The sequence below is a fragment of the Mobula hypostoma genome, chromosome 11, assembly GCF_963921235.1.
Source record: "Mobula hypostoma chromosome 11, sMobHyp1.1, whole genome shotgun sequence".
Taxonomy (NCBI): Eukaryota; Metazoa; Chordata; class Chondrichthyes; order Myliobatiformes; family Myliobatidae; genus Mobula; species Mobula hypostoma.
The window spans coordinates 2,555,937-2,578,536 of NC_086107.1; the positions used below are offsets into that span (position 1 = coordinate 2,555,937).

The 22,600-nt window shown below is 40.4% G+C and overlaps 1 protein-coding gene across 5 annotated transcripts in view; it reads left to right on the forward strand.

Moving 5' to 3' along the window:
* Positions 1-22,600, forward strand: part of usp47 (ubiquitin specific peptidase 47) — a 227,780-nt gene that overhangs the window by 97,258 nt on the left and 107,922 nt on the right. For all 5 annotated transcript variants that reach the window (XM_063061574.1, XM_063061573.1, XM_063061576.1 and 2 more), the window contains 4 exons: positions 4,439-4,535; positions 6,190-6,332; positions 6,445-6,524; positions 18,656-18,805. In XM_063061574.1, coding sequence (XP_062917644.1) covers positions 4,439-4,535; positions 6,190-6,332; positions 6,445-6,524; positions 18,656-18,805 — 470 coding nt within the window. The remainder of the gene's footprint in view (positions 1-4,438; positions 4,536-6,189; positions 6,333-6,444; positions 6,525-18,655; positions 18,806-22,600) is intronic.

Sequence of the window (22,600 nt, forward strand, 5' to 3'; positions counted from 1 at the left end):
ATGGTATGAACATCAATTTCTCCAACTTTTTGTAATCCTTTTTCCCATCCCCATTCCCTGTTCTTCAATTCCCCACTCTGACATCTTATCTTTTTCCTCACCTGCCTATCACCTCCCCCTGGTGCCCCTCCTCCTTCCTTTTTCCCAAGGTCCACTCTCTTCTCCTTTCGGATTCCTCCTTCTCCAGCTTTTTTTCCCCACTTAATCACCTCCCAGTTTCTTATTTCACCCCCTTCCCCCACCCACCTGACTGCACCTATTACTTTCAAGTTTGTCTTCCTTCCCCTCCCCACAACTCCTTACTCTGGCATCTTCCCCCTCCCTTTCCCGTGCTGATGAAGGTTTTTGCCCTGAAGTGTTGACTGTTTATGCCTCTCCATAGAAGCAGCCCGACCTGCTGAAATTCCTTCAGCATTTTGTGTGTGTTAACCTGAAAATAAACTGTTAATTCTTGCGCCATTGCCTCTGTTCAATAATCATCAACCCAGAGCCTTGTTGGGAGTTTAATGATCGGTGTGGCACCTGATTAAAGTCTTACTGAAAGTTCAAATATACCACACCAATGGATTTCCTCCTCATCTATAATGGTATTGGTAACCTGAAATAAAACTAAAGAAAAATGCACCCCACCCCCCCACAAATTGATAGGGTGGTTAAGAAGCTGTATATTGTTCGTTGGGGGATTTAGTTCAAGACCCACAGAGTAATATTGCAGTTCCATAAAAGCCTGGTTGGACCACACCTGGAGTATTGTGTTCAGTTCTGGCTGCTCATTAAAGGAAGGACATAAAAGCTTCAGAGATGGTGCAGAGGAGGTTTACTAGGATGCTGCCTGGTCTAGAGAGTATGTTTTATGAGTGTGCTAGGGATTTTCTCTTTGGAGTGGAGGAGGATGAGAGGTGACGTGATAGAGGTATAGAAGATGATAAAAGGCGTAGATTGAGTGGACAGTCAGTGGACTTTTTCCCCAGAGTGAAAATGGCTAATATGAGGGGGTATGATTTTAGGTAACTGGAGATGTCAGAGATAGGTTTTTACACAGGAGTGGAGGGTTGTGTGGAATGCACTACCAAAATTAGTGATAGAGGCAGATACAATAAGGACACTTAAGAAGCTCTTAGATAGGCACATGGATGCTAGAAAAATGGAAGGACATGTTGGAAAGAAGACTTGGATTGAGTAGGTTAAAATGATAGGCATATCATGGGCCAAAAGGCCTGTATTGTGCTATGTTCAAATGGCACATTGTTGGAAAGAGAACTTGTCAAGGAAATCTTCACTGCTTTAAAATGATTTAAATGCAGTTTAAATATGACAGGGTTAGCACCTGCCCTGTTTGTTGATGGTGCATCATGCAAATTTTCATTTTATTTCAGTTAGAGGACTCAGGTCCAAGCAGCTGATCACTCCCTGCAGTAGTGTGGCTAAAAATAAGGGCTTGTAAACACTCTGTGACTGTACTGTCTTTGTAAAAAGTGTGAGTGCATCATCTAGTGAGGGAAGGATTTACTTCTGAATTGGAATCAGATGTCATAACACTGGTACACAGTATGTCATGAAGTTTGTTGTTTTGCCGGCAGCAAGACATTGTAATAAAAGCTATAAATTACAACAAGATATACAGTGGTATGCTAAAGTTTGTGCACTCCGGTCAAAATTTCTGTTACTGTGAATAGCTAAGCAAGTAAAAGACCTGATTTCCAAAAGGCATAAAGATAAAGACGACACATTTCTTTAATATTTTAAGCAAGAAAACTTTTTTATTTCCATCTTTTACAGTTTCAAAATAACAAAAAAGGAAAAGGGCCCGAAGCAAAAGTTTGGTCACCCTGTATGGTCATTACTTAGTAACACCCCCTTTGGCAAGTATCACAACTTGTTATCGCTTTCTGTAGCTAGCTAAGAGTCTTTCAACTCCTGTTTGGGGGATTTTCACCCATTCTTCCTTGCAAAAGGCTTCTAGTTCTGTGAGATTCTTGGGCCGTCTTGCATCCACTGCTCTTTTGAGGTCTATCCACAGATCCTTGATGATGTTTAGGTCAGGGGGCTATGAGGGCCATGGCAAAACCTTCAGCTTGCACCTCTTGAGGTAGTCCATTCTGGATTTTGAGGTGTGTTTAGGATTACTATCCTGTTGTAGAAGCCATCCTCTTTTCATCTTCAGCTTTTTTACAGACGGTCTGATGTTTGCTTCCAGAATTTGCTAGTATTTAATTGAATTCATTCTTCCCTCTACCAGTGAAATGTTCCCCGTGCCACTGGCTGCACCACAAGCCCAAAGCATGATCGATCCACCCCCGTGCCTAACAGTTGGAGAGGGGTTCTTTTCATGAAATTCTGCACCATTTTTTCCTCCAAACACCTTTGCTCATTGTGGCCAAAAAGTTCTATTCAAAAGGTTCAAAGGAACATCTAAACAACCCTGATGCATTTTGGAAACAAGTCCTGTGGACTGATGAAGTTAAGATAGAACTTTACTCCTCCTAAATCTTGGAAAGAAATTTGTTCCCTGGCTTCAAACTCCATCCCTTTTTCCAGGATAGATTGAAGGAGAACCTTGGGTACATGTTGTGATTCTCACCTCACCAGCACTTACATACTTCTGAAACATCCATATCTTTAGCATCTGTAATCTTGGTTGTTTAAAGCACTTCCAGTCATTGTGGGCATGCCGTGTTGGCGCTGATGTGTGCTGACGCTGGCGGGCTGCCTCCAGCAGATCCTTAGGTGTGTTGGTTGTTAACACAAGCAACGCATTTCACTGTACATGTGATCAATCTGAATCCACTTTCATCTCTGTAAACTTAATCCCTTGATTAACTCTGAGTGCAGTTCACTTGATGCTTGGGCATACTGGCTGACCAAGCTTTCGTTTAAGTGAACCCTTCGAATGATAATTCTAATATTTGTTCTTAATACTCCTGTGGCCTCCTCCCTCTTCTGGGCTCTATCTTCTTTTTGATGGTAAATGTCTTTGTAGGGTTATATCTCTCTGAAATGACCCTCTGACAAGAGTGGGTTTCTCTAGGAGGCAGGTTTGTTCAGTAACATGGGGATCTTTATGATCTAGTGAAGAAGAAACTAAGTACTATCCATTCTGAGCGTAGTGGTTAGTGTAACACTTTACAGTGCCAGCTTTAAGATTGGGGTTCAATTCCTACTATAAGATCAGAGTTCAATTCCCACTGCTGCCTGTAAGGAGTTTGTACATTCTCCCTATGACCATATGGGTTTCCTCCAGGTCTTGGGTTTCCTCCCACATTCCAAAGACATATGGGTTTGGGTTAGTAAACTCTGGGCATGTTAAGTTGGTGCCAGAAATTTGGTGACATTTGCAGGCTGCCCCACCACATCCTCTTACTGGCTATGTGGGATTGTTGACTGAGATGACGCATTTCACTGTATGTTTCGATGTACGTGTGACATATAAAGGTAATCTTCATCTTCAAATGCTGAAGATACTTATTTAAATTGGGCACTGTATCTGATTGTTTGGAAAGATGATAAGTCAAGTCGCTTTTATTGTCATTTCAACCATAACTGTTGGTACAGTACACAGTAAAAATGAGAACAACATTCCTCCAGGACCATGGTGCTACCTGAAACATCACAAAACTACACTAGACTACGTGAAACAACACAAAACTACATTGGACTTCAGACCTACACGAGACTACATAGAGTGTACAAAACAGTGCAAGACAGTACAATAATTAATAAACAAGACAATAGACATAGTAAAGGACAAATTATAATATAATAAATGATGTAAATGTAAACAGTGTTTTAGCAGGAATTGAGAAAGAAATGAGCAAAAATTGCAAAGGGAGTGGAGTGGTGTTCGGTTTTGTATGTGTGTGTGTAAGTTGATGTCATACTAGACTCTGGGAATTGAGACTGTTTTGAATAAGAAATCTGGTCAAAGCTTTGCCACTTCAGTGCTCAGAGTTTACCCAGCTGTTTTGGTTGGGAATAGTGTCACTGATATTTTGAATTTTTCTTTTGAGGGTTGTAAACCTGTCCAGGTTAAAGGAAGGATCGTGTGAATATACAAATTTATATTTGCAAAGAATTAAAAATTCCCAGAAATGAGTAAAACTTCCAGAAATGAGTAAAAGAAGAAAAGTAAGTTTAAAAAAAATGAAGACTTCCGTTCTTTAAGCACCTTTCACAACCATTGAATGGTCAGTTAAGATGATCTGACGCATAATCACTTGTGATGTAGAAGATTTGGAGCCATTTGCTTGTAGTAAGTTTCCATAAGCAATAATATGTCAACACATAATTGTGGTTCACTACCTCAGTCAGGTTTATTTTTTGAATAAGCAGTAATGCTTGGCTTATTGGTAATGCTGATGTCCCATCTGTGAAATAGAATACATTTTGTGAAGTTGTGAAATTGCAGTTTTGAATGTGAGTGGGTTTCTGCTTGCTACAGGATATGTGGGATTGGTGAATCAAGCTATGACCTGCTACCTGAACAGCTTGCTGCAGACGCTTTTTATGACTCCTGAGTTTAGGAATGCACTCTACAGGTAATGTCTAATTCAATTATTTCAGCATTTCAAAAATAAATCTTCTCAGACAGGTTGAAGCAGTGTTTAAATAAAAATACCTCCCTCCCCATCTTGTAATTCTGTGATTGATATTTGCTCTTGTACGCTCTTGTGAATGGAGCATTTGAGCTCTTGTGTTGAGGCCCTTCAGCACATGTAAGGAATCTGCATAATTATCAAGTGTTATTAAGTTAATCTCCACAGTGTAGTTTACAAGTGCGGTATCAGTCATGATTTGTCATTGAGTCAAGAACACATCCTGTAAAACCTCCAGTTCCACAAAGTTTATGCTTTGGCAATAAAAGGGCTTAGTTTAGACTTGGAAGTGTCACATCTGTAGTTTTGGGGAAGTGTGTGGGACCCATAGGTGCTCTGCCATTTGCAGTTTGGGATCCTTGCTTTTAACATGATCCTATGTGTCTGGTTGAGGATGGAAATGAAGAAAACCAGTCTGGGAGAGGAACTCTTGTCTTCCCATGTTTATTCAGCTATCTGTTGAGGAGGGGTGTGACATAATTCTGCAAGCTGAGGTGGCAACTCGAGACATGGTACTGGTTTGAACCCAAAGGTGACTATCTTGACCACAGTATAGAGCAATTAAGCATGGATACAAGCCCTTCAGCCCATCTAGTCCGTGCCGACCATGTCACCCACCCAGCTCGTCTATATCTCTTAAGTGATATTGCATTTGCCTCAACCACCTTCCTCTGGCAGCTTGTTCTGTATATTCACCATCTTCTGTGGAAAAAAGAAGATGCCCTTCAGATCCCTTTTATATATCCCCCCCCCCCCACTATACCTCCTAGTTTTGGACTCCCCTTATTCTGGGGGGAAGAATCTGTCACATTCACCTTATTGATACCTCTCATGATTTTAGACACTTCTCTAAGGTCACCCGTCAATCTCCTATCTTCCAAGGAATAAAGACCTAGCCTGGTCAACTTCCCTGATAAACTCAGACCTAATTGTCTGGGCAACATCCTCATAAATATCTTCTGCACTCTTTCCAGTTCAATCATCTCTTCCCATAATACGATACGCAAACAGTACTAGTAGTGTGGCCTCACTTGGTTTTAAAATCACGCATATTTTTATCAGTGAATTAATTTGGATAAAATACTGCCAGCATTTATATGACCTGCCACAATAGAGTAGCAGTGAGCTCAACACCTTACTGCACCAGCCAACATCCAACGGGATTCAATTCCTGCTGTTGTCTGTGTGGAGTTCGTACGTTCTCCTTTGACCTTGTGGGTTTTCTCCAGGTGCTCTAGCTTTCCCCCACAGTCCAAAGATGTTTGGGTTAGGGTTAGTGAGTTGTGTGCACGCTATGTTGGCACCAGAAGCATGGTGACACTTGCAAGCTTACCCCAGCTCATCCTTGCACCCCAGCATTTCACTGTATGTTTTGATATACTTGTGATAATGTTTGATTTTTATCTCTTTATAGTCAAAAATCCACATGTGTTACCACCCAAGATTATACATTTCACAGATAACCCTTTTGGAAGTTCCTTAGCCATTCTGATAATCTGTCAAACTCTGAGCTCTGGATCTTCTAACGTAATGATTTTTAAAGATTGCTTAGCAATGTCCCAGTTGGTTCCTTGGGCTGATGCAGATGTGTTCACAGGTGGGAGTTTGAAGGTGAGGAAGATCCGGTCACCAGCATTCCATACCAACTCCAAAGGCTCTTTGTTTTGTTACAAACGAGTAAGAAGAGAGCGGTGGAAACGACAGATGTGACGCGCAGCTTTGGCTGGGATAGCAGCGAAGGTAGGTGGTGCACTGAGTGCACTAGATTGGGACAAAATATTCCTGGTGTTGTTTTAATGGTTTTCTCTTGACGTCCTTTATCAAGGCCTAACGATTGTGTTCCTCTTGCTAGCCTGGCAGCAGCATGACGTTCAGGAACTGTGCCGAGTCATGTTTGATGCACTCGAACAAAAATGGAAGCAAACAGAACAGGTAACTAATATTACAAATGTCCTTGCTAAAATGAAACTGATATTTCCCTCCTGTTTTTCATCAGATATCAACGCTATTGGCACGTATTAGGGTTTGCACTGAACAACTTGACCCATTATCTTGTAGAGGAAAGTACTGTATGACTTTTAAAAATCTAAATGTATTATGTTGTACTTTGTACTACAATCTCAATTATTTTGTTCTCCTTTGTACTTGTGAACTGCAAATTACATGAAACAATCTTGAATTTTGATTTCCCTCATGTTCATGCTGGTTATACCCTGACAGCAACTTAATACAATTTCCACAGATGAAAGAAATGTCATAAGATGTCATAAAAGCATGGTGGCTGTGTAATTGTATTATATTTTTTGTTTGTTTAATATTCCCTCAGCAAGAAATCCAACTGTTTGGCATTACCAATGGCTGCCAAAGCCCTTCCCCCATCTCCCACCATCAATTTAATGATCATTGCTAGGGTTCTTCCTCAGCTTACCACAATTACATGTTCAGTTTCCCTTCCTCCATGTAGTTCTTGCCCTCATCACACAGGTTGCAAAAGCCTTTGGACAAATACGTGACCAGGTTCGGCATAGTTATTACTTTATAACCATTGGGCTACTGAAGCAGTGTGGGTATCTTCACTCATCTCAACTCTGAACTGATTCCACAACTTTTGGACTCACTTTCAAGGATCCTACGGCTCAGTATTATTTATGTACTTTTTAAATTATTTCCACAATTTGTCTTTTGCATAATTGTTTAGTCTACATTTTTTTGTGAATTCTCTTGCATTACTTTATTTTCCTGTGAATGTCTGCAAGAAAATGAATCTCAGTGTTGTATATGGTGACAGCAATGTACTTTGATAGTAAGTTTACTTTGAAATGTCTGGATTATCAGTGCTGCCATCTAGGCTTCTGGTTCTGCCTGACTGAAGATCAGACTAACATCTAAACTAAAGGTTGAGGCTGTTTTCTGGATGAAAGTGTGCAGTTTCCTACCACTACCTCTCTAGCCCACCCCATAGTATCATTTATCTGCCTCCAGCGGTCATGAGCCAGAGCTGCTTGAGATGTGATGTAGATGTCTGCTACATATGTGAATGTTGAGGATCTCACAGTTGCCCAGCGGCTATGCGGCAAGCAATGTTTCACCTGTCTCTGTAGCTACAATTTACATTTGTATACATCTTATATGTAGTTCATTTTCTAATCATTTATGAAATGTCTCTTCTACTTTACAACCTTGTATAGACATTAGATATAACACTATACATTATGCAGAGAGCTAGATGTTAAAATATTTTCTGCGCTGAAGTTAACTCAAGGCATTAGAATCAGGTTTATTATTAGTGCATGGCCTAATTCTGCTCCTATGTCTTTATGATTTTAATAGATATTATATGTTGTGAAATTTGTTGTTTTGTGGCAGCAGTGCAGTGCATTACATAAAAAATTACGCAAACTACAATAAGGAATGTAAAAAACAAGTGAAAAAGAGAGCGAAATAGTGAGGTTGTGTTCATGGGTACATTGTCCTTTCAGAAAATAAATGGTGGAGGGGAAGAAGCTATTCATGAACAGCTGAGTGTGGGTCTTCAGGCTTCCGCACCTCCTCCCTGAGATGGTAGTAATGAAAAGAGGACATGTCCTGGGTGCTGAGAGTGGTGGATGTCACCTTGAGGATTATGAAGATGTCATTGATGCTGGGGAGTCTAGTGCCGTGATGAAGCTGGTTGAGTTTGCAACTCTCTGCAGTTTTTTCCGATCCTATGCAGTGGCTCTGCTATCTCTTTACTTGGTGATGCAGAGCACTGCCTTTATTCTCCTCACTCTCCAGATTTGAGGTTCCAGTGCCGTCATCGTCCAGAATGGCAGCTTAAATCAATAGCTCCTCCGGAAAAATGCATATATTGCCCTGTTAATTCATCAAATATAAGATCTTTCGAAAATATCTGAATTGCTAAGGGGAGCAAGAATGGGGAAAGAGAATGGTGATAAAAAAAAGCATTACTGCGGAGCCTATGGACGAGAGAGGTGCAACATGCGGCTGTCCTACCCGAACGCGTGCTAGTGAGGGTGATGATGAGCCTCGTTCAGGCGAAGTGGCAAATATGATAAAATAAAGTTCTGGAAGAGGTACAGGGATTCCAAAAAGATATAAAACAGCAACTCAATGATATCAAGTCAGAGCTCGCCAACGTCAATCAAAAAATAGCAGTGGCAGAGATTTGAATTGAGAAGGTGGAAGATTGCGTGCAAAACGTGGAACGGATACTAAGTAAGACGATAAAAATATTAAATCAACAAGAAAGTAAACTGATTGACCAGGAGGGAAGATCAAGACGGAAAAATAACAGGATATACAATGTTCCCGAAGGAGCGGAGGGTTTGTCTACGATGAAGTTTGTAGGAAAGTTGCTGCGAGACATGCGAGAGATTCCCTCCACTATGGTGCTTGAAATTGAGAGGGCACATCATGCGCTCGTCCCGAGGCCTACTGGAGACAGAGAAGATAAGCCACGCTCAATAGTAATTAGATTCCTTCGATACAATGCCAAGGCGGAGAGTCTACAAAGGGCGTGGGGTAAGAAGAGGGTGTTTTTGGATGGAAAATTAATAGATTTCGATCAAAATTACCCCCCGGCGGTCCTGCAGAAATGTAAAGAATACTCTGCAGTAAAGCGAATGTTAAAGCAAGGAAAGATTAGATTCCAAACTCCATACCCTGCTAAACTGCAGGTGTTTTATGAAGACGGTATGCAACTGTATCAGACAGTGGAAGGGGCGACTACAGACATGAGGAACGGAGGGCTGCCCGTCAGCGTGATCAAATCAAGGGAAAGCCTGGCTGAGCAGTTATCCCGATCTGTTTGGGAAATAGTAAGAGAACCAAGAATGCAGGGATTGGGAGGAGGGAGAGAGAATATCAGGAAGAGACTGAGTTTTCCAAAGACAGCCCTCACCCCCTCCAGAAGAGCCATAAGGTTCGGCTAACTTTAAAAGTGTTGATAAGCTAAACGGAAGCAAAAATAGACAGTGCTATACCTATTACAAGAAATACTTATTATAATGTGGATTTTATATTACTCAATTTTTTTAATTCATTCATTCACTCCTTTTTCCCCACCTAAATGAGAATGAATATATATATATATGGAATACACAGGGAAATCTTTGTGTAATGGACATATACTTGTTCACTTACTTTTATGGGTACTGTAATGCAGGTCGCCAACTCACAGGGAGGAGGGGCTATCCCCCACGGCTAGATGTTTCCTCTTGCTCAACCCAGGGTCATCTACTGGAGACCTCAGCCTTGGAATCACATCTTCGTTGCCTTTTTTTTATTATTTGCATTTCTAGGTTCTTGTTTGTTCAGGGAGTAGATGGAAGTAGAGTTTTATTCTGCTAATTTCAATGATATATTGACAGATAAATACACATGGCTAAGGACAAAGTAAATTTAATTTCTTTTAATGTCTTTCTTGATCAATCTTTTTATTAAAAAGTACATATATACAAATAAGAGGATTATCTCAAATATCTGTATCGATAACAATACACAAAAGGTAAAATAAGCATTATCAAGATCATACATAGTATTAATCTAATAATATATAATAAAAAATAAGATAATTGATTCTCCTTTTATCATTTCATAAGAAGAAAAAAGATAAAGAAACTTTTATAATTTTTATATATAAAATAACCCACTATTCTCTATGAACAAAAACAAAAAATAAGAAAAAACAGAAAAAGGAAAAAAGGGGACTGGGCAGCCCAGACTGAGAGTAAAAGCAAGAAAAAAGAGAAACTTCAAGTCTACTCAATGATCCCTACTTTAAGGAACAAATTAAAAAAGAAATTGGTCTTTACTTAGAATTCAATGATAATGGAGAGCTTTCACCTCCCATTCTATGGGATACTCTGAAGGCTGTCTTAAGAGGGAAAATTATAGCGATATCTTCATATAAGAAAAAAATAAGGAATAAAGCATTAGAGGAATTACAAAATAGGCTGAAGGAACTAGAAAAAAACACAAATTGAATTTGGCACAGGATACATTAGAGGAAATTAATAGTTTGGCTACCCAAGAAATCAGGAAAAATTTAATGTGTCTGAAACAGAGGCATTATGAAAGTGGATCTAAGTCTATGAAAATATTGGCGTGGAAACTGAAGAAAAAGATAGTAAAAAATACAATTTATAGAATTAGGGATCCAAGAGCAAAAGTGATAAAAAAAAATAAACTAAGTGAAATTCAAGAAGCTTTTGAAGTGTTTTACAAAACTCTGTATTCCAAAGTTCCAGGGGGAAGCATAACCCAAATTGACACTTTCCTGAATTCTCTAGAGTTACCCACTTTAAGCGAAGAACAAAATAGAATGATGACTGCTGACATAACTGAAGTTGAACTAAAAGCTGCAATTAGTAGGCTTAAATTAAGCAAGTCACCAGGTTCAGATGGGTATACGACAGAGTGGCACAAAGAATTTAAAAATGAGTTAATTCCTGTCTTACTCCTCACACTGAACTGGGCTCTAAAAAAGGCACAAACGCCACCCAGCTGGAAGGAAGCGATAATCTCAGCTATACCGAAAGAAGGCAAGGATAAAATGGAATGTGGGTCATTTAGACCAATATCCGTTCTTAATGTAGATTATAGATTATTTACCTCCATCGTGGCCAAGCGATTAGAAGAGTTTCTACCCATACTGATACATAATGATCAGACAGGTTTTATACAGCAATGCCAAACACAAGACAATATACGAAGGACACTTCACATTATGGATCATGTACAAAAAAAATAAAATCGAAGTAATAGTGATAAGTGTGGACGCTGAAAAGGCATTTGATTCAGTTAATTGAAATTTTCTTTACTGAGTTTTACATAGATTTGGTTTCCATGACACAATTATTAAAACTATACAGGCACTATATGACAACCCTACTGCTAGGATTAAAATCAATGGATATTTATCAAATAGTTTTACCCTAGAAAGGGGCACGAGACAGGGTTGTGCATGGTCACTGCTACTCTTCGCATTATATCTGGAACCGTTAACTCAATACATCAGACAAAATGAAGATATTAGGGGAATTACTATTAAAGGGACAGAGCATAAATTGGCCTGTTATGCGGATGACATTTTGACCTACCTAGAGCAACCAACATACTCTTTACCTAAATTGATGCAATCCTTTGAACAATATGGTCAATTATCAGGATACAAGATCAACATAGATAAAACCCAATTACTTTCATATAACTGTAGCACACAAAGAGAAATTGAAAGAAGATATCCCTGGGCATGGCAAACAGAGTTTTCAAATATTTGGGCGTCATTATGCCAAAAGATTTGGTAAAATCAGAATGCAATTATCAGCCTATATATAAAAAAATTAAGGAAGATATAACAAGATGGAACCTAATTCCCTTTTTTAGTCTCAGTTCAAGGATTGAATCTATTAAAATGAATATATTTCCCTGACTATTATATCTCTTTCAGACCCTACCAATAGAGATTAATCAGAATCAATTCAATGAATGGAACAAAATGTTATCGAGATGTTAGGCAGTTTTCCAGGGAAGGTGGGACTTGTTCCAGCGGGACGGTTTACATCTGAACTGGAGGGGGACAAATATTCTTGTAGGTAGGTTTGCTAGAGAGGCTCCAGTGGATTTAAACTAGATACAAGGGGGGAGGGGAACCAGAGTGTAGGAACAGATGTAGAGAAGAAGGAAGAAAAAGAAAATAGTAAAGTTGTTTGCACCGTTAGTGAGAAACAGAAGGTAAGAGGTGGAAAATTTCTTAAATACATTTATGTTAATGCTAGGAGCATTATAAGAAAGGTGGATGAGCTTAAAGCATGGATTGATACCTGGAAGTATGATGTGGTAGCTATTAGTGAAACATGGTTACAGGAGGGATGTGATTGGCAACTAAATATTCCTGGATTTCATTGCTTCAGGTGTGATAGAATTAGAGGGACAAGAGGGGAGTTGTGGCATTGCTTGTTAGGGAAAATATTACAGCAGTGCTCTGGCAGGATAGATTAGAGGACTGGTCTAGGGAGGCTATTTGGGTCGAATTGAGGAATGGGAAAAGTGTAGTAACACTTATAGGGGTGTATTATAGACCACCAAATGGGGAGCGAGAATTGGAGGAGCAAATTTGTAAGGAGACAGCAGATATTTGTAGTAAGCACAAGGTTGTGATTGTGGGAGATTTTAATTTTCCACACATAGACTGGGAAGCCTAAAAGGGCTGGATGGTTTGGAGTTTGTAAAATGTGTGCAGGATAGTTTTTTGCAGCAATACATAGAGGTACCAACTAGAGAAGGGGCAGTGTTGGATCTCCTGTTAGGGAATGAGATAGGGCAGGTGACGGAGGTTTGTGTTGGGGAGCACTTCGGGTACAGTGATCACAATGCCATTAGTTTCAATATAATTATGGAAAAGGATAGGTCTGGACCCAGGGTTGAGATTTTTGATTGGAGGAAGGCTAACTTTGAAGAGATGCGAAAGGATTTAGAAGGAGTGGATTGGGACAATTTGTTTTATGGGAGGGATGTAATAGAGAAATGGAGGTCATTTAAAGGTGAAATTTTGAAAGTACCGAATCTTTATGTTCCTGTTAGGTTGAAAGGAAAGGTTAAAAGTTTGAGAGACCCATGGTTTTCAAGGGATATTGGAAACTTGGTTCGGAAAAAGAGAGATATCTACAAAAATATAGGCAGCATGGAGTAAATGAGGTGCTCGAGGAATATAAAGAATGTAAAGAGAATCTTAAGAAATAAATTAGAAAAGCTAAAAGAAGATATGAGGTTGCTTTGGCAAGTAAGGTGAAAATAAATCTAAAGGGTTTCTACAGTTATGTTAATAGCAAAAGGATAGTGAGGGATAAAATTGGTCCCTTGGAGAATCAGAATGGACAGCTATGTGTGGAGCCAAGGGAGATGGGGGAGATTCTGAACAATTTCTTCGGTATTCACTAAGGAGAAGGATATTGAATTATGTAAGGTAAGGGAAACGGGTAGGGAAATTATGGAAACAATGATGATTAAAGAAGAGGATGTACTTGCGCTTTTAAGGAATATAAAAGTGGCTAAGTCTCTGGGTCCTGACGGGATATTCCCTAGGACCTTGAGGGACGTTAGTGTGGAAATAGCACGGGCTCTGACAGAAATATTTCAAATGTCATTAGAAACAGGGATGGTGCCGGAGGATTGGCGTATTGCTCATGTTGTTCCATTGTTTAAAAAGGGCTCTAAGAGTAAACCTAGCAATTATCGGCCTGTGAGTTTGACGTCAGTGGTGGGTAAATTGATGGAAAGTATTCTTAGAGATGGTATATATAATTATCTGGATAGACAGGGTCTGATTAGGAACAGTCAACATGGAGTTGTGCATGGAAGGTCATGTTTAACAAATCTTACTGAATTTTTTGAAGAGGTTACTAGGAAAGTTGATGAGGGTAAAGCAGTGGATGTTGTCTATGTGGACTTCAGTAAGGCCTTTGACAAGGTTCCACATGGAAGGTTAGTTAAGAAGGTTCAATTGTTAGGTATTAATATTGAAGTAGTAAAATAGATTCAGCAGTGATTGGATGGGAGACGCCAGAGGGTAGTGGTGGATAACTCTTTGTCAAATTGGAGGCTGGTGACTAGTGGTGTGCCTCAGGGATCTGTACTGGGTCCAATGTTGTTTGTCATATACATTAATGATCTGGATGATGGTGTGGTAAATTGGATGAGTATGTATGCAGATGATACTAAGACAGGTGGAGTTGTGGATAATGAAGTAAGTTTTCAAACCTTGCAGAGAGATTTAGGCCAGTTAGAAGAGTGGGCTGAAAGATGGCAGATGGAGTTTAATGCTGATAAATGTGAGGTGCTACCTTTTGGTAGGACTAATCAAAATAGGACATAGATGGTAAATGGTAGGGCATTGAAGAATGCAGTAGAACAGAGGGACCTAGGAATAATGGTGCATAGTTCCCTGAAGGTGGAATCTCATGTGGATAGGGTGGTGAAGAAAGCTTTTGGTATGCTGACCTTTATAAATCAGAGCATTGAGTATAAGAGTTGGGATGTAATGTTGAAATTGTATAAGGCATTGGTAAGGCCAAATTTGGAATATTGTGTACAGTTCTGGTCACCGAATTGTAGGAAAGATGTCAACAAAATAGAGTACAGAGAAGATTTACTAGAACGTTACCTGGGTTTCATCTCCTAAGTTACAGAGAAAGGTTGAACAAGTTGGGTCAACTCCGTCTGGCATGATTTACATATTATTATTCCCTCTGGCATGATTTACATATTATTATTTGATTGTGGTTTTGTATTGCTGTGTTTGTACTCTGTTCTTGGTTGGTGCAACTGTAACGAAACCCAATTGCCCTCGGGATCAATAAAGTATGTCTATCTATTTATGTATTCTTTGGAGCGTAGAAGTTTGAGGGAGGACTTGATAGAGGTATTTAAAATTTGAAGGGGATAGATAGAGTTGATGTGGATAGGCTTTTTCCATTGTAAGTAGGGGAGATTCAAACGAGGACATGAGTTGAGAGTTAAAGGGCAAAAGTTTAGGGGTAACATGAGGGGGAACTTCTTTACTCAGAGAGTGGTAGCTGTGTGGAACAAGCTGCCAGCAGAAGTGGTTGAGGCAGGTTTGATGTTGTCATTTAAAGTTAAATTGGATAGATATATGGACAGGAAAGGATTGGAGGGTAATGGGCTGAGTGCAGGTCGGTGGGACTCGGTGAGAGTAAGCATTCGGCATGGACTAGAAGGACTGAGATGGCCTGTTTCCGTGCTGTAATTGTTATATGGTTTTTTATATATGTATCTATATATCTCAAGGTAAAAGGCCTAGAGTTCGTCTCAAAATTTTGCAATTAGCCAAGGAAAAGGGGGGATGGGGCTTACATTCTCTTAGAGATTATTATTTTGCAGCACAGTTGAGAGCTGTGATATGTTGGTGCAACCCATCATATGACGCTCAATGAAAAAACATTGAGGAGGGGATACAGTCGGCCCTCCTTATCCGCGAGTTCCGCATGCGCGAATTCAACCAACCACGAATCAAGAAAACCAGGAAGTGCTCTTCCAGCACTTGTTGTTCAAGCGTGTACAGACTTTTTTCCTTGTCATTATTCCCTGAACAATGCAGTGTAACATCTATTTTACATAACGTTTACATTGTATTAGGTATTATAAGTAATCTAGAGATGATTTAAAGTATACGGGAGGATGTGCTTAGGTTATCGTGGACTGGGATAAAAAAAAAATGGTTCTCTTATGAAGAGAGTTGGAACAGGTACATCCGGTAATATTTAACGTCAGTTAGTCAAACGCTTGTCTTAGTATATAGTATATATTTTACCTTTCTATGCATATAAAACACTTAAGAAACATATGTTTCAGCGCCGGGCTCAGGAACGGAAGTTCCCGGGTTCGATCCAGTGACAGACTGCTCCGGAGTGCGCTCACCATCCGTGCCGGGTTGATGTGGAGGATCAAAAACCCAAAACCCCAAAACCCAAAAACCCAATAATTAAACCACTGCGTTGCTTCATAATAGTTGTAACTTTCATCGGGGCAAGGCCTTTTTCACTTTATCCTTTAAAATTGTTCCGATCGTTGACCGACTGTGGCCAAACGCTTTTCCAATGACCGACGGCGTTTCACCTCTTTTCGATCACTTTATTATTTCCACTTTATTTTCAATCGTGATTATTTTCGTGAACAGAAATACTGTGGATTCAGAGCTCTGCCGCCAGGTCCTAATGTTCACTGCACTGGGGCAGGTTAAATAAGGTCCAGGGTTCTGCTGGGTCCTAAGGTCCACCATATTGAAACTGGTTAAATAAGGGACTGAGCATCTGTGTTTTTTGGTATCTGCGAGGGGTCCCGGAACCAATCCTTCGCGGATAAAGAGGGCCGACTGTACTTCCCATCCCCATACAGGCAATTTTGGCTGATAACAACCTACAAAGGTACATAAATGGTATTGATAATCCATGGGTGAAATGGACTCTTAAAATATGGAAAACTATTATAAAAGAACATAAACTAGAGGGAGATATTGTAATTCTTAAATGGTGTGCAAATGACTCAGATTTTACGCTGAATAAACTGGATGCTAGATTTAAGGACTGAACAGCTAAAGGAATGACAGTTCTTTGCAATATAATGAAAGAAGGAACACTGTTCAGTTTTGAAATGCTTAAAGAGAAGCACTTATTAGAAAAACAAGTCTTTTATCTGTATCTGCAGATGCGACAGTATGTTAATAGGAGGGTTAAAAATGTAACCAAGGCGAGTACATGTTTGATAGAGCTATTTAGAAAAGCATATAATTCAGATAACGGTAGTAGAATCATTTCAAGCGTGTATAAGGGTTTGTCAAATCTTAAAACACAGTCGATTTCATATATTAAAACAAAATGGGAGAAGGAAGGAGGGATAATTATATCTGAGGAAGAATGGACAATAATATGGAGGTATCAATGGAAGTGTACCAGTTCACAGAAATGGAGGGAGTTTGGATGGAAAAACTTGATAAGATATTTTATTACACCCTCTCAGAAATCCCATTATGATAGTAACCTCCCTGTTTGCTGGAGAAATTGTGGAAATCAAAATGCAAACCATTATCATATTTTCTGGGATTGCCCTATTATCAAAGACTATTGGAGTAGGATACACATTTTTAAATGTGAAATACCCTTAGAAAGTAAGACCATATAATTTGGGTATGTACCTCAAGAATGGTTGAAAAGAGATAAATATTTAATGAATATACTGCTGATGGCTGGTAAAAAGACTCTTACCAGGAAATGGTTATCACAGGAGAGCCCAGCTTTAAACGCGTGGATGGAAATTACAATGGACATTTACAAAATGGAGAAGATAACAGCATCTGTTAATCATAAGTTGAAACAATTTGATTCATACTGGGAAAAATGGTTCAACTGCATAATACCTCATAGGCCTGATTTTATTCTCACAAATCAATGAATATGTTGTTAAAAAAAAAATCACTCTCTACTTGTACATAGTTTTCTCCTTTTGCTTGTTCTTTCTTTCCTCTCTTTTCTATAGGTATATACCTCAGATAAATATTATGTGGAGATTTGTGGCAAATATGATTATATGATATATATGTACGGTATCTGAAATACATCTTATGGAAACGTTTGATGAACTTCAATAAAAAATAAATTACAAAAAAAAAAGATTTGCAGTGCTAATGAACATCAGTGCCTGAAGGTCTCCATGTCCAACCTTGCTCTGATTTTGAGGTGTTTTGTTGGGGGCTGCAGTCCTGGAATTCCCAATCCTACCTTTGCCCAAACTACGGCGACATGTTGGATTAAATGATGGACAATAAATCCAAAGTTGAGTTTATTCTCATCTGTCGAAGTCCATGTGTGCACAGGTGCAATGAAAAACTTGCTTACAGCAGCATCACAGGCACCGAGCATCAAGTAAACAGCATTCACAAGTAAAACTTAAGACCATAAACACAGCAGAGGTGGGCCATCGGCCCTTTGAGTCTGCTGCACCATTCCACTGTGGCTGATTTATTATTATTCTCAACCCCATTCTCCTGCCCTTTCCCCATAACCTTTGACTTCTTGACTAATTAGAACCTATCAACCTCTGCTTTAAATGTGCTCAACCTCCACAGCCACCTGTGCAATGGATTAAACATAAATTATACACAATCTAAACAAGGAAGAATACAACTTTAACAAAAAAAATCTACTTTAGTGCAAAGTGATCTTGTCTTTGCCTGTGATGACCACAACCCACAGAAGAATTAAGGAAGCAGAATTTTGGCAAAGTTAATTTACTGGGTTGCTTATTTATAGATTTCCTCTTATTGCATTGTGTTTTTAACTTCTACGTACTTCATTTGTGGCTGTTGGGTCATTGCTGTGACTATCCTGTGACAGTGTTTTCTAAAGACTGGATTTTGCTATGATAGTTGATTGGTGGATCCAGGAGGTGTTATTTACACCTTAATGCTGTACTGTGGTGTGGTGGTAGAGTTACTCATGATATAGCAATGCTTTGTTGTTAATTCTAAGGAATCTTCTTTCCGGTTTCAGGCTGACCTCATTAACCAGCTCTACCAAGGGAAGTTAAAGGACTACGTGAAGTGTCTGGAGTGTGGCTATGAGAGCTGGAGAATTGATACGTACCTCGACATCCCACTGGTGATCAGGCCCTATGGTTCCAACCTTGCATTTAATAGTGTGGTAGGTGGTCATGCAATGTGTATGGACAGTGGCATGTCATTGGATTTGTACAATACAGTGAAGTTACTAGGGGCACAGAAGGTCATGGTGGCTTCCAGCACAGTGATCCCATCATTTCCCTTCTCATTTTCCTGCAGCTTATTCCCTTTTTCATGCCTTTAAACTTTTTGATTCTTTTGGAACTTATGATACGATTAGTTTTGCAAATCATGTGTATATTGAAACATACAGTGAAATGCATCAAATAAAAGCGGTGAGGACTGTGCTAGGCAGCCTGCTTGCAGTGCCATATTAGCTTGACGACAACTCACTAACCCTAGCACACTGTCTTTGGAATGTGGGAGGAAACTGGAGCACCTGGAAGAAACCCACATGGTCATAGAGAGAGTATAGTCTCTTTACTTTGGTGGAAATTGAACCCCAATCTGGCAGCTTGCACTGTAATAGTGTTATGCTCATTTCTACACTACTATGCCACCCCACTTAGCTGCATAAGAGAGCAGACTACAGTGGCATGTGAACTCAGGATGTGTGAAGAAATCAGAGATCCCAGCAGAAACTCGCGTGGTCACAGAGTACTCTGCACAAATAACACCTTCTCGCTTGCTTACTGCCCGATACGCCGTTGGCAGTTAGGGCAGCATTGAAGGTCCTCCATCTCTGACGGTGTTTAGGCCTTCCTTCATCATGTCTGTAGCTTCCTCTCTGTTTTCACTACTCTCGGTCATGCAAGTCCCGGGTGAAGACTCAGGAATACCATGACACTCAGATGTAGAAGGGTTCTTCTTTGCTGTTTCTATAACAATTTTGTTTTACCAGTCAGGGTTGTTCGCCCTGAGCTGAAACCCAGAAGCTGGAGGACTGGTGGACTGCTTTTAATCTGTCCTCTACCCTTTGATCTGTTTGGCATGGGCGACCCCACCAAGAGCCAAAACATAAAGCCCTGACTCCTGCCAGCATAGCTCTCTGGGTCATTGAGACACACAACTCTCCAAATCATGACAAGATTGTGGTCCTGTTGGAGGAAATAGCGCCTCTTGTCAGCATCAAACTTGGGTCCCAGGAACTGAAAGGCAAAGGTGCTAGCTGCTATGCTACTTGTTCTGCCCTGATGCTTAGAGCTTTTCCTCTAAACATATTGACAAGGACCATGTACAGATACATGGCAAGATCGTGCATGGCAGGGAGTTAAGTCTGATTTGCTTCGCTGTTCTTCTTAACCCATCACCCCTACTGGCCATTGACAGCAGCTCACCAGAGTCCTCTGCCATGGGCCAGACTTTCAGTCTGAGAAGGTGTTGTCCATTGAAGATCCTTTCTCTCTCAGGGATGAGGCCTTTGGAATTTCTGTAGCTCTGGGATTTTACGGGATGGGGTTGCTATCCCCATGCCCAACCCTTCTCCTCTCACACCTGGGCTTGGGACTGTCCCTGGCAGGTTTTTATTGCTGTTAGTTGAGGGATAAATGTTTGTTAGATGTTAGTTGAACCCAGCTCTTCAAATATTCCCTGTAAGACAAAAAATGTTATTCACACCTTCGTGTTATAACTAATTATGATAAAATACTTAAGTTACTGAACTTGTCTGAGTCCTTGTATCCAAGAGAAGTATGCAGAGTTACGAGGATGACACAGTAGCGTCACCGTTAGCATAAATCTGTTCCAGCACCAGTGGCTAGTTTCCATTTTGCCTCTCTGTCAGGAGTTTGTACGTTCTCCCCATGTGAGTTTCCTCCAGACGCTCCGCAGGGGTTCGTAGTTTAAATGGTCACATGGCTGTAATTGGGTGGGGCAAGCTCATTGGGCCAGAGAGGCCTGTTACCATGCTGTATCTCCAGAAGAACTTAAGCAACAATGCAGCACCATAGCAAGTGTATTTTCCCTGCAGTGAGATAGGAACTGTGTTTAATTCACTGGTTGGCTGTTGTATCCAATAATGACAGGAGACTTGTGCGGGAGAGTTTTTAAAGCGAAAAAGCTGTTAGACTGGGGCAGCTCCACTCTCTCGACCTTGGAAGTGCAGGTCCACTGCTCGAGTAGTCGTCACAAACAGGAGTCTTCCTTGGTTGCAGTGGATAACCATAACTACTACTGTGCCTTGTCATGTGCTTCACTTTCTACGAAACGATGTAGAACCACCTCCTGGGCTTTGGATCTCACTGTAGAATCATCTGCCCAGTCCACAGGAGCTGATTTCACATGTTAGGACAGGCATGCCTCTATCTCACCAGGCTATGAGGCCTGCCAGCTATCCCTCACCTGGTTTAGCCTGCCTGTCAAAGTGGTAGACTGAGGTGTGGCTACTGTCACATGCAAACAGCTATTTGGAGCCACAGGTGAGAGCGAATGTCCAGTGGGGACCAAAGGTGAGTGAGGTGCTACCCCACTGTTTAATTATACAATTGTAAACTGGGCTGAGTTGAGTTCTATTCCATACTCATTGCCCTGTTACAGGAAAGATGTGGTGGAAGCTTTGGAGAGGGTGCAGAAAAGATTTACCAGGATGTTGTCTGGATTAGAGGGCATGAGAGGTTGGACAAACTTGGGTCCTTTTCTCTGGAGCAGTGGAGACTGAAGAGAAGCCTGATAGAAGTTTATAAGATTGAGAGACAGAGAGCAGACAGCCAGTATATTTTTCCCAGGACCGAACTGTCTCGTGCTAGAGGGCATACATTTAAGGCGAGAGGGGGAAGTTTAAGGTGATGTGCAGGGCAAGTCTTTCACACAGTGGTAGGTGCCTGGAGTGGGCATTTAAGAGGCACAGGCACATGAATGTGTAGAGTGGAAGGATATAGGTTTTGTGTGGGCTGAAGAATAGGCAGTTTTATTAGGCATTTAGTTATTCGGTTAATTAGTTCAAAGTTTAAAGCTATTAAAGTATATGTACAACCTTAAGATTAATCTTACTGGCACTCAAAACAAAGAGAAATAATAGAATTCACCAAAAAGTATACACACAAGACCAATGTTTGGCACAAAATTATGGGTCTCAGGGCAAGTTCCTGTGCTGTACTGTTCTATGTAACATTTTTCTAGTCTTTCGATCAGTTGAAGCAGGTTGGGAAACTCCATGCCAAATATGTAAACACGAGCATAACATGCAAATGTTCCTGTGTGGTATAATTGAGTGATCAAATTAAACAAGTAGACACACAGCGCAAATCTTTCCTTCATCCACCTCGTCCCAGACAATTAGGATTGCTGTACCTCACCTTATCTATACTCCCTATCTCAATAATATGGTACAGCAGCATAGTGGTTAGCTCACTTTACAGTGCGCTTGCTGCGAGATCGGGATTTGATTCCTATCGCTGTCTATAAGGAGTTTTGTCTGTTCTCTCTGTGACTGTGAAGGTTTCCTCTGGGTTCTTTGGTTTCCTCCAACATTAAAAGCGTACAGTTCAGGTTCATAAGTGATGTGCATGTAATGTTGGCACTGGATGGGTGGTAATACGTGCACTGCCCAGCACATCCTCGCTGATAGGATTTGATGCAAATAACACATTTCACTGTATATTTTGATGTACATGTGACAAATAAAGGTCGTCTTTAACCAAAATCAGATGATCATACCCAACTGAAGGTGTGCCTGACCTTGAAATGCATACTTTTTGTATGTGTTGATGTCTGCCCTTGTCAGAAAAGTCCATGAGTCAAAGTCTATAGCATAGGATTGTCAGGAATAGACCAGAATGCAGCATCGAAACTTTCTCTTAATCTGAATCATCAAGGTCTCTCCTCCACCCACCTAAGGAGTGCTGCATACGCAGGACTCTGAGCATTATCAAGGATCCCT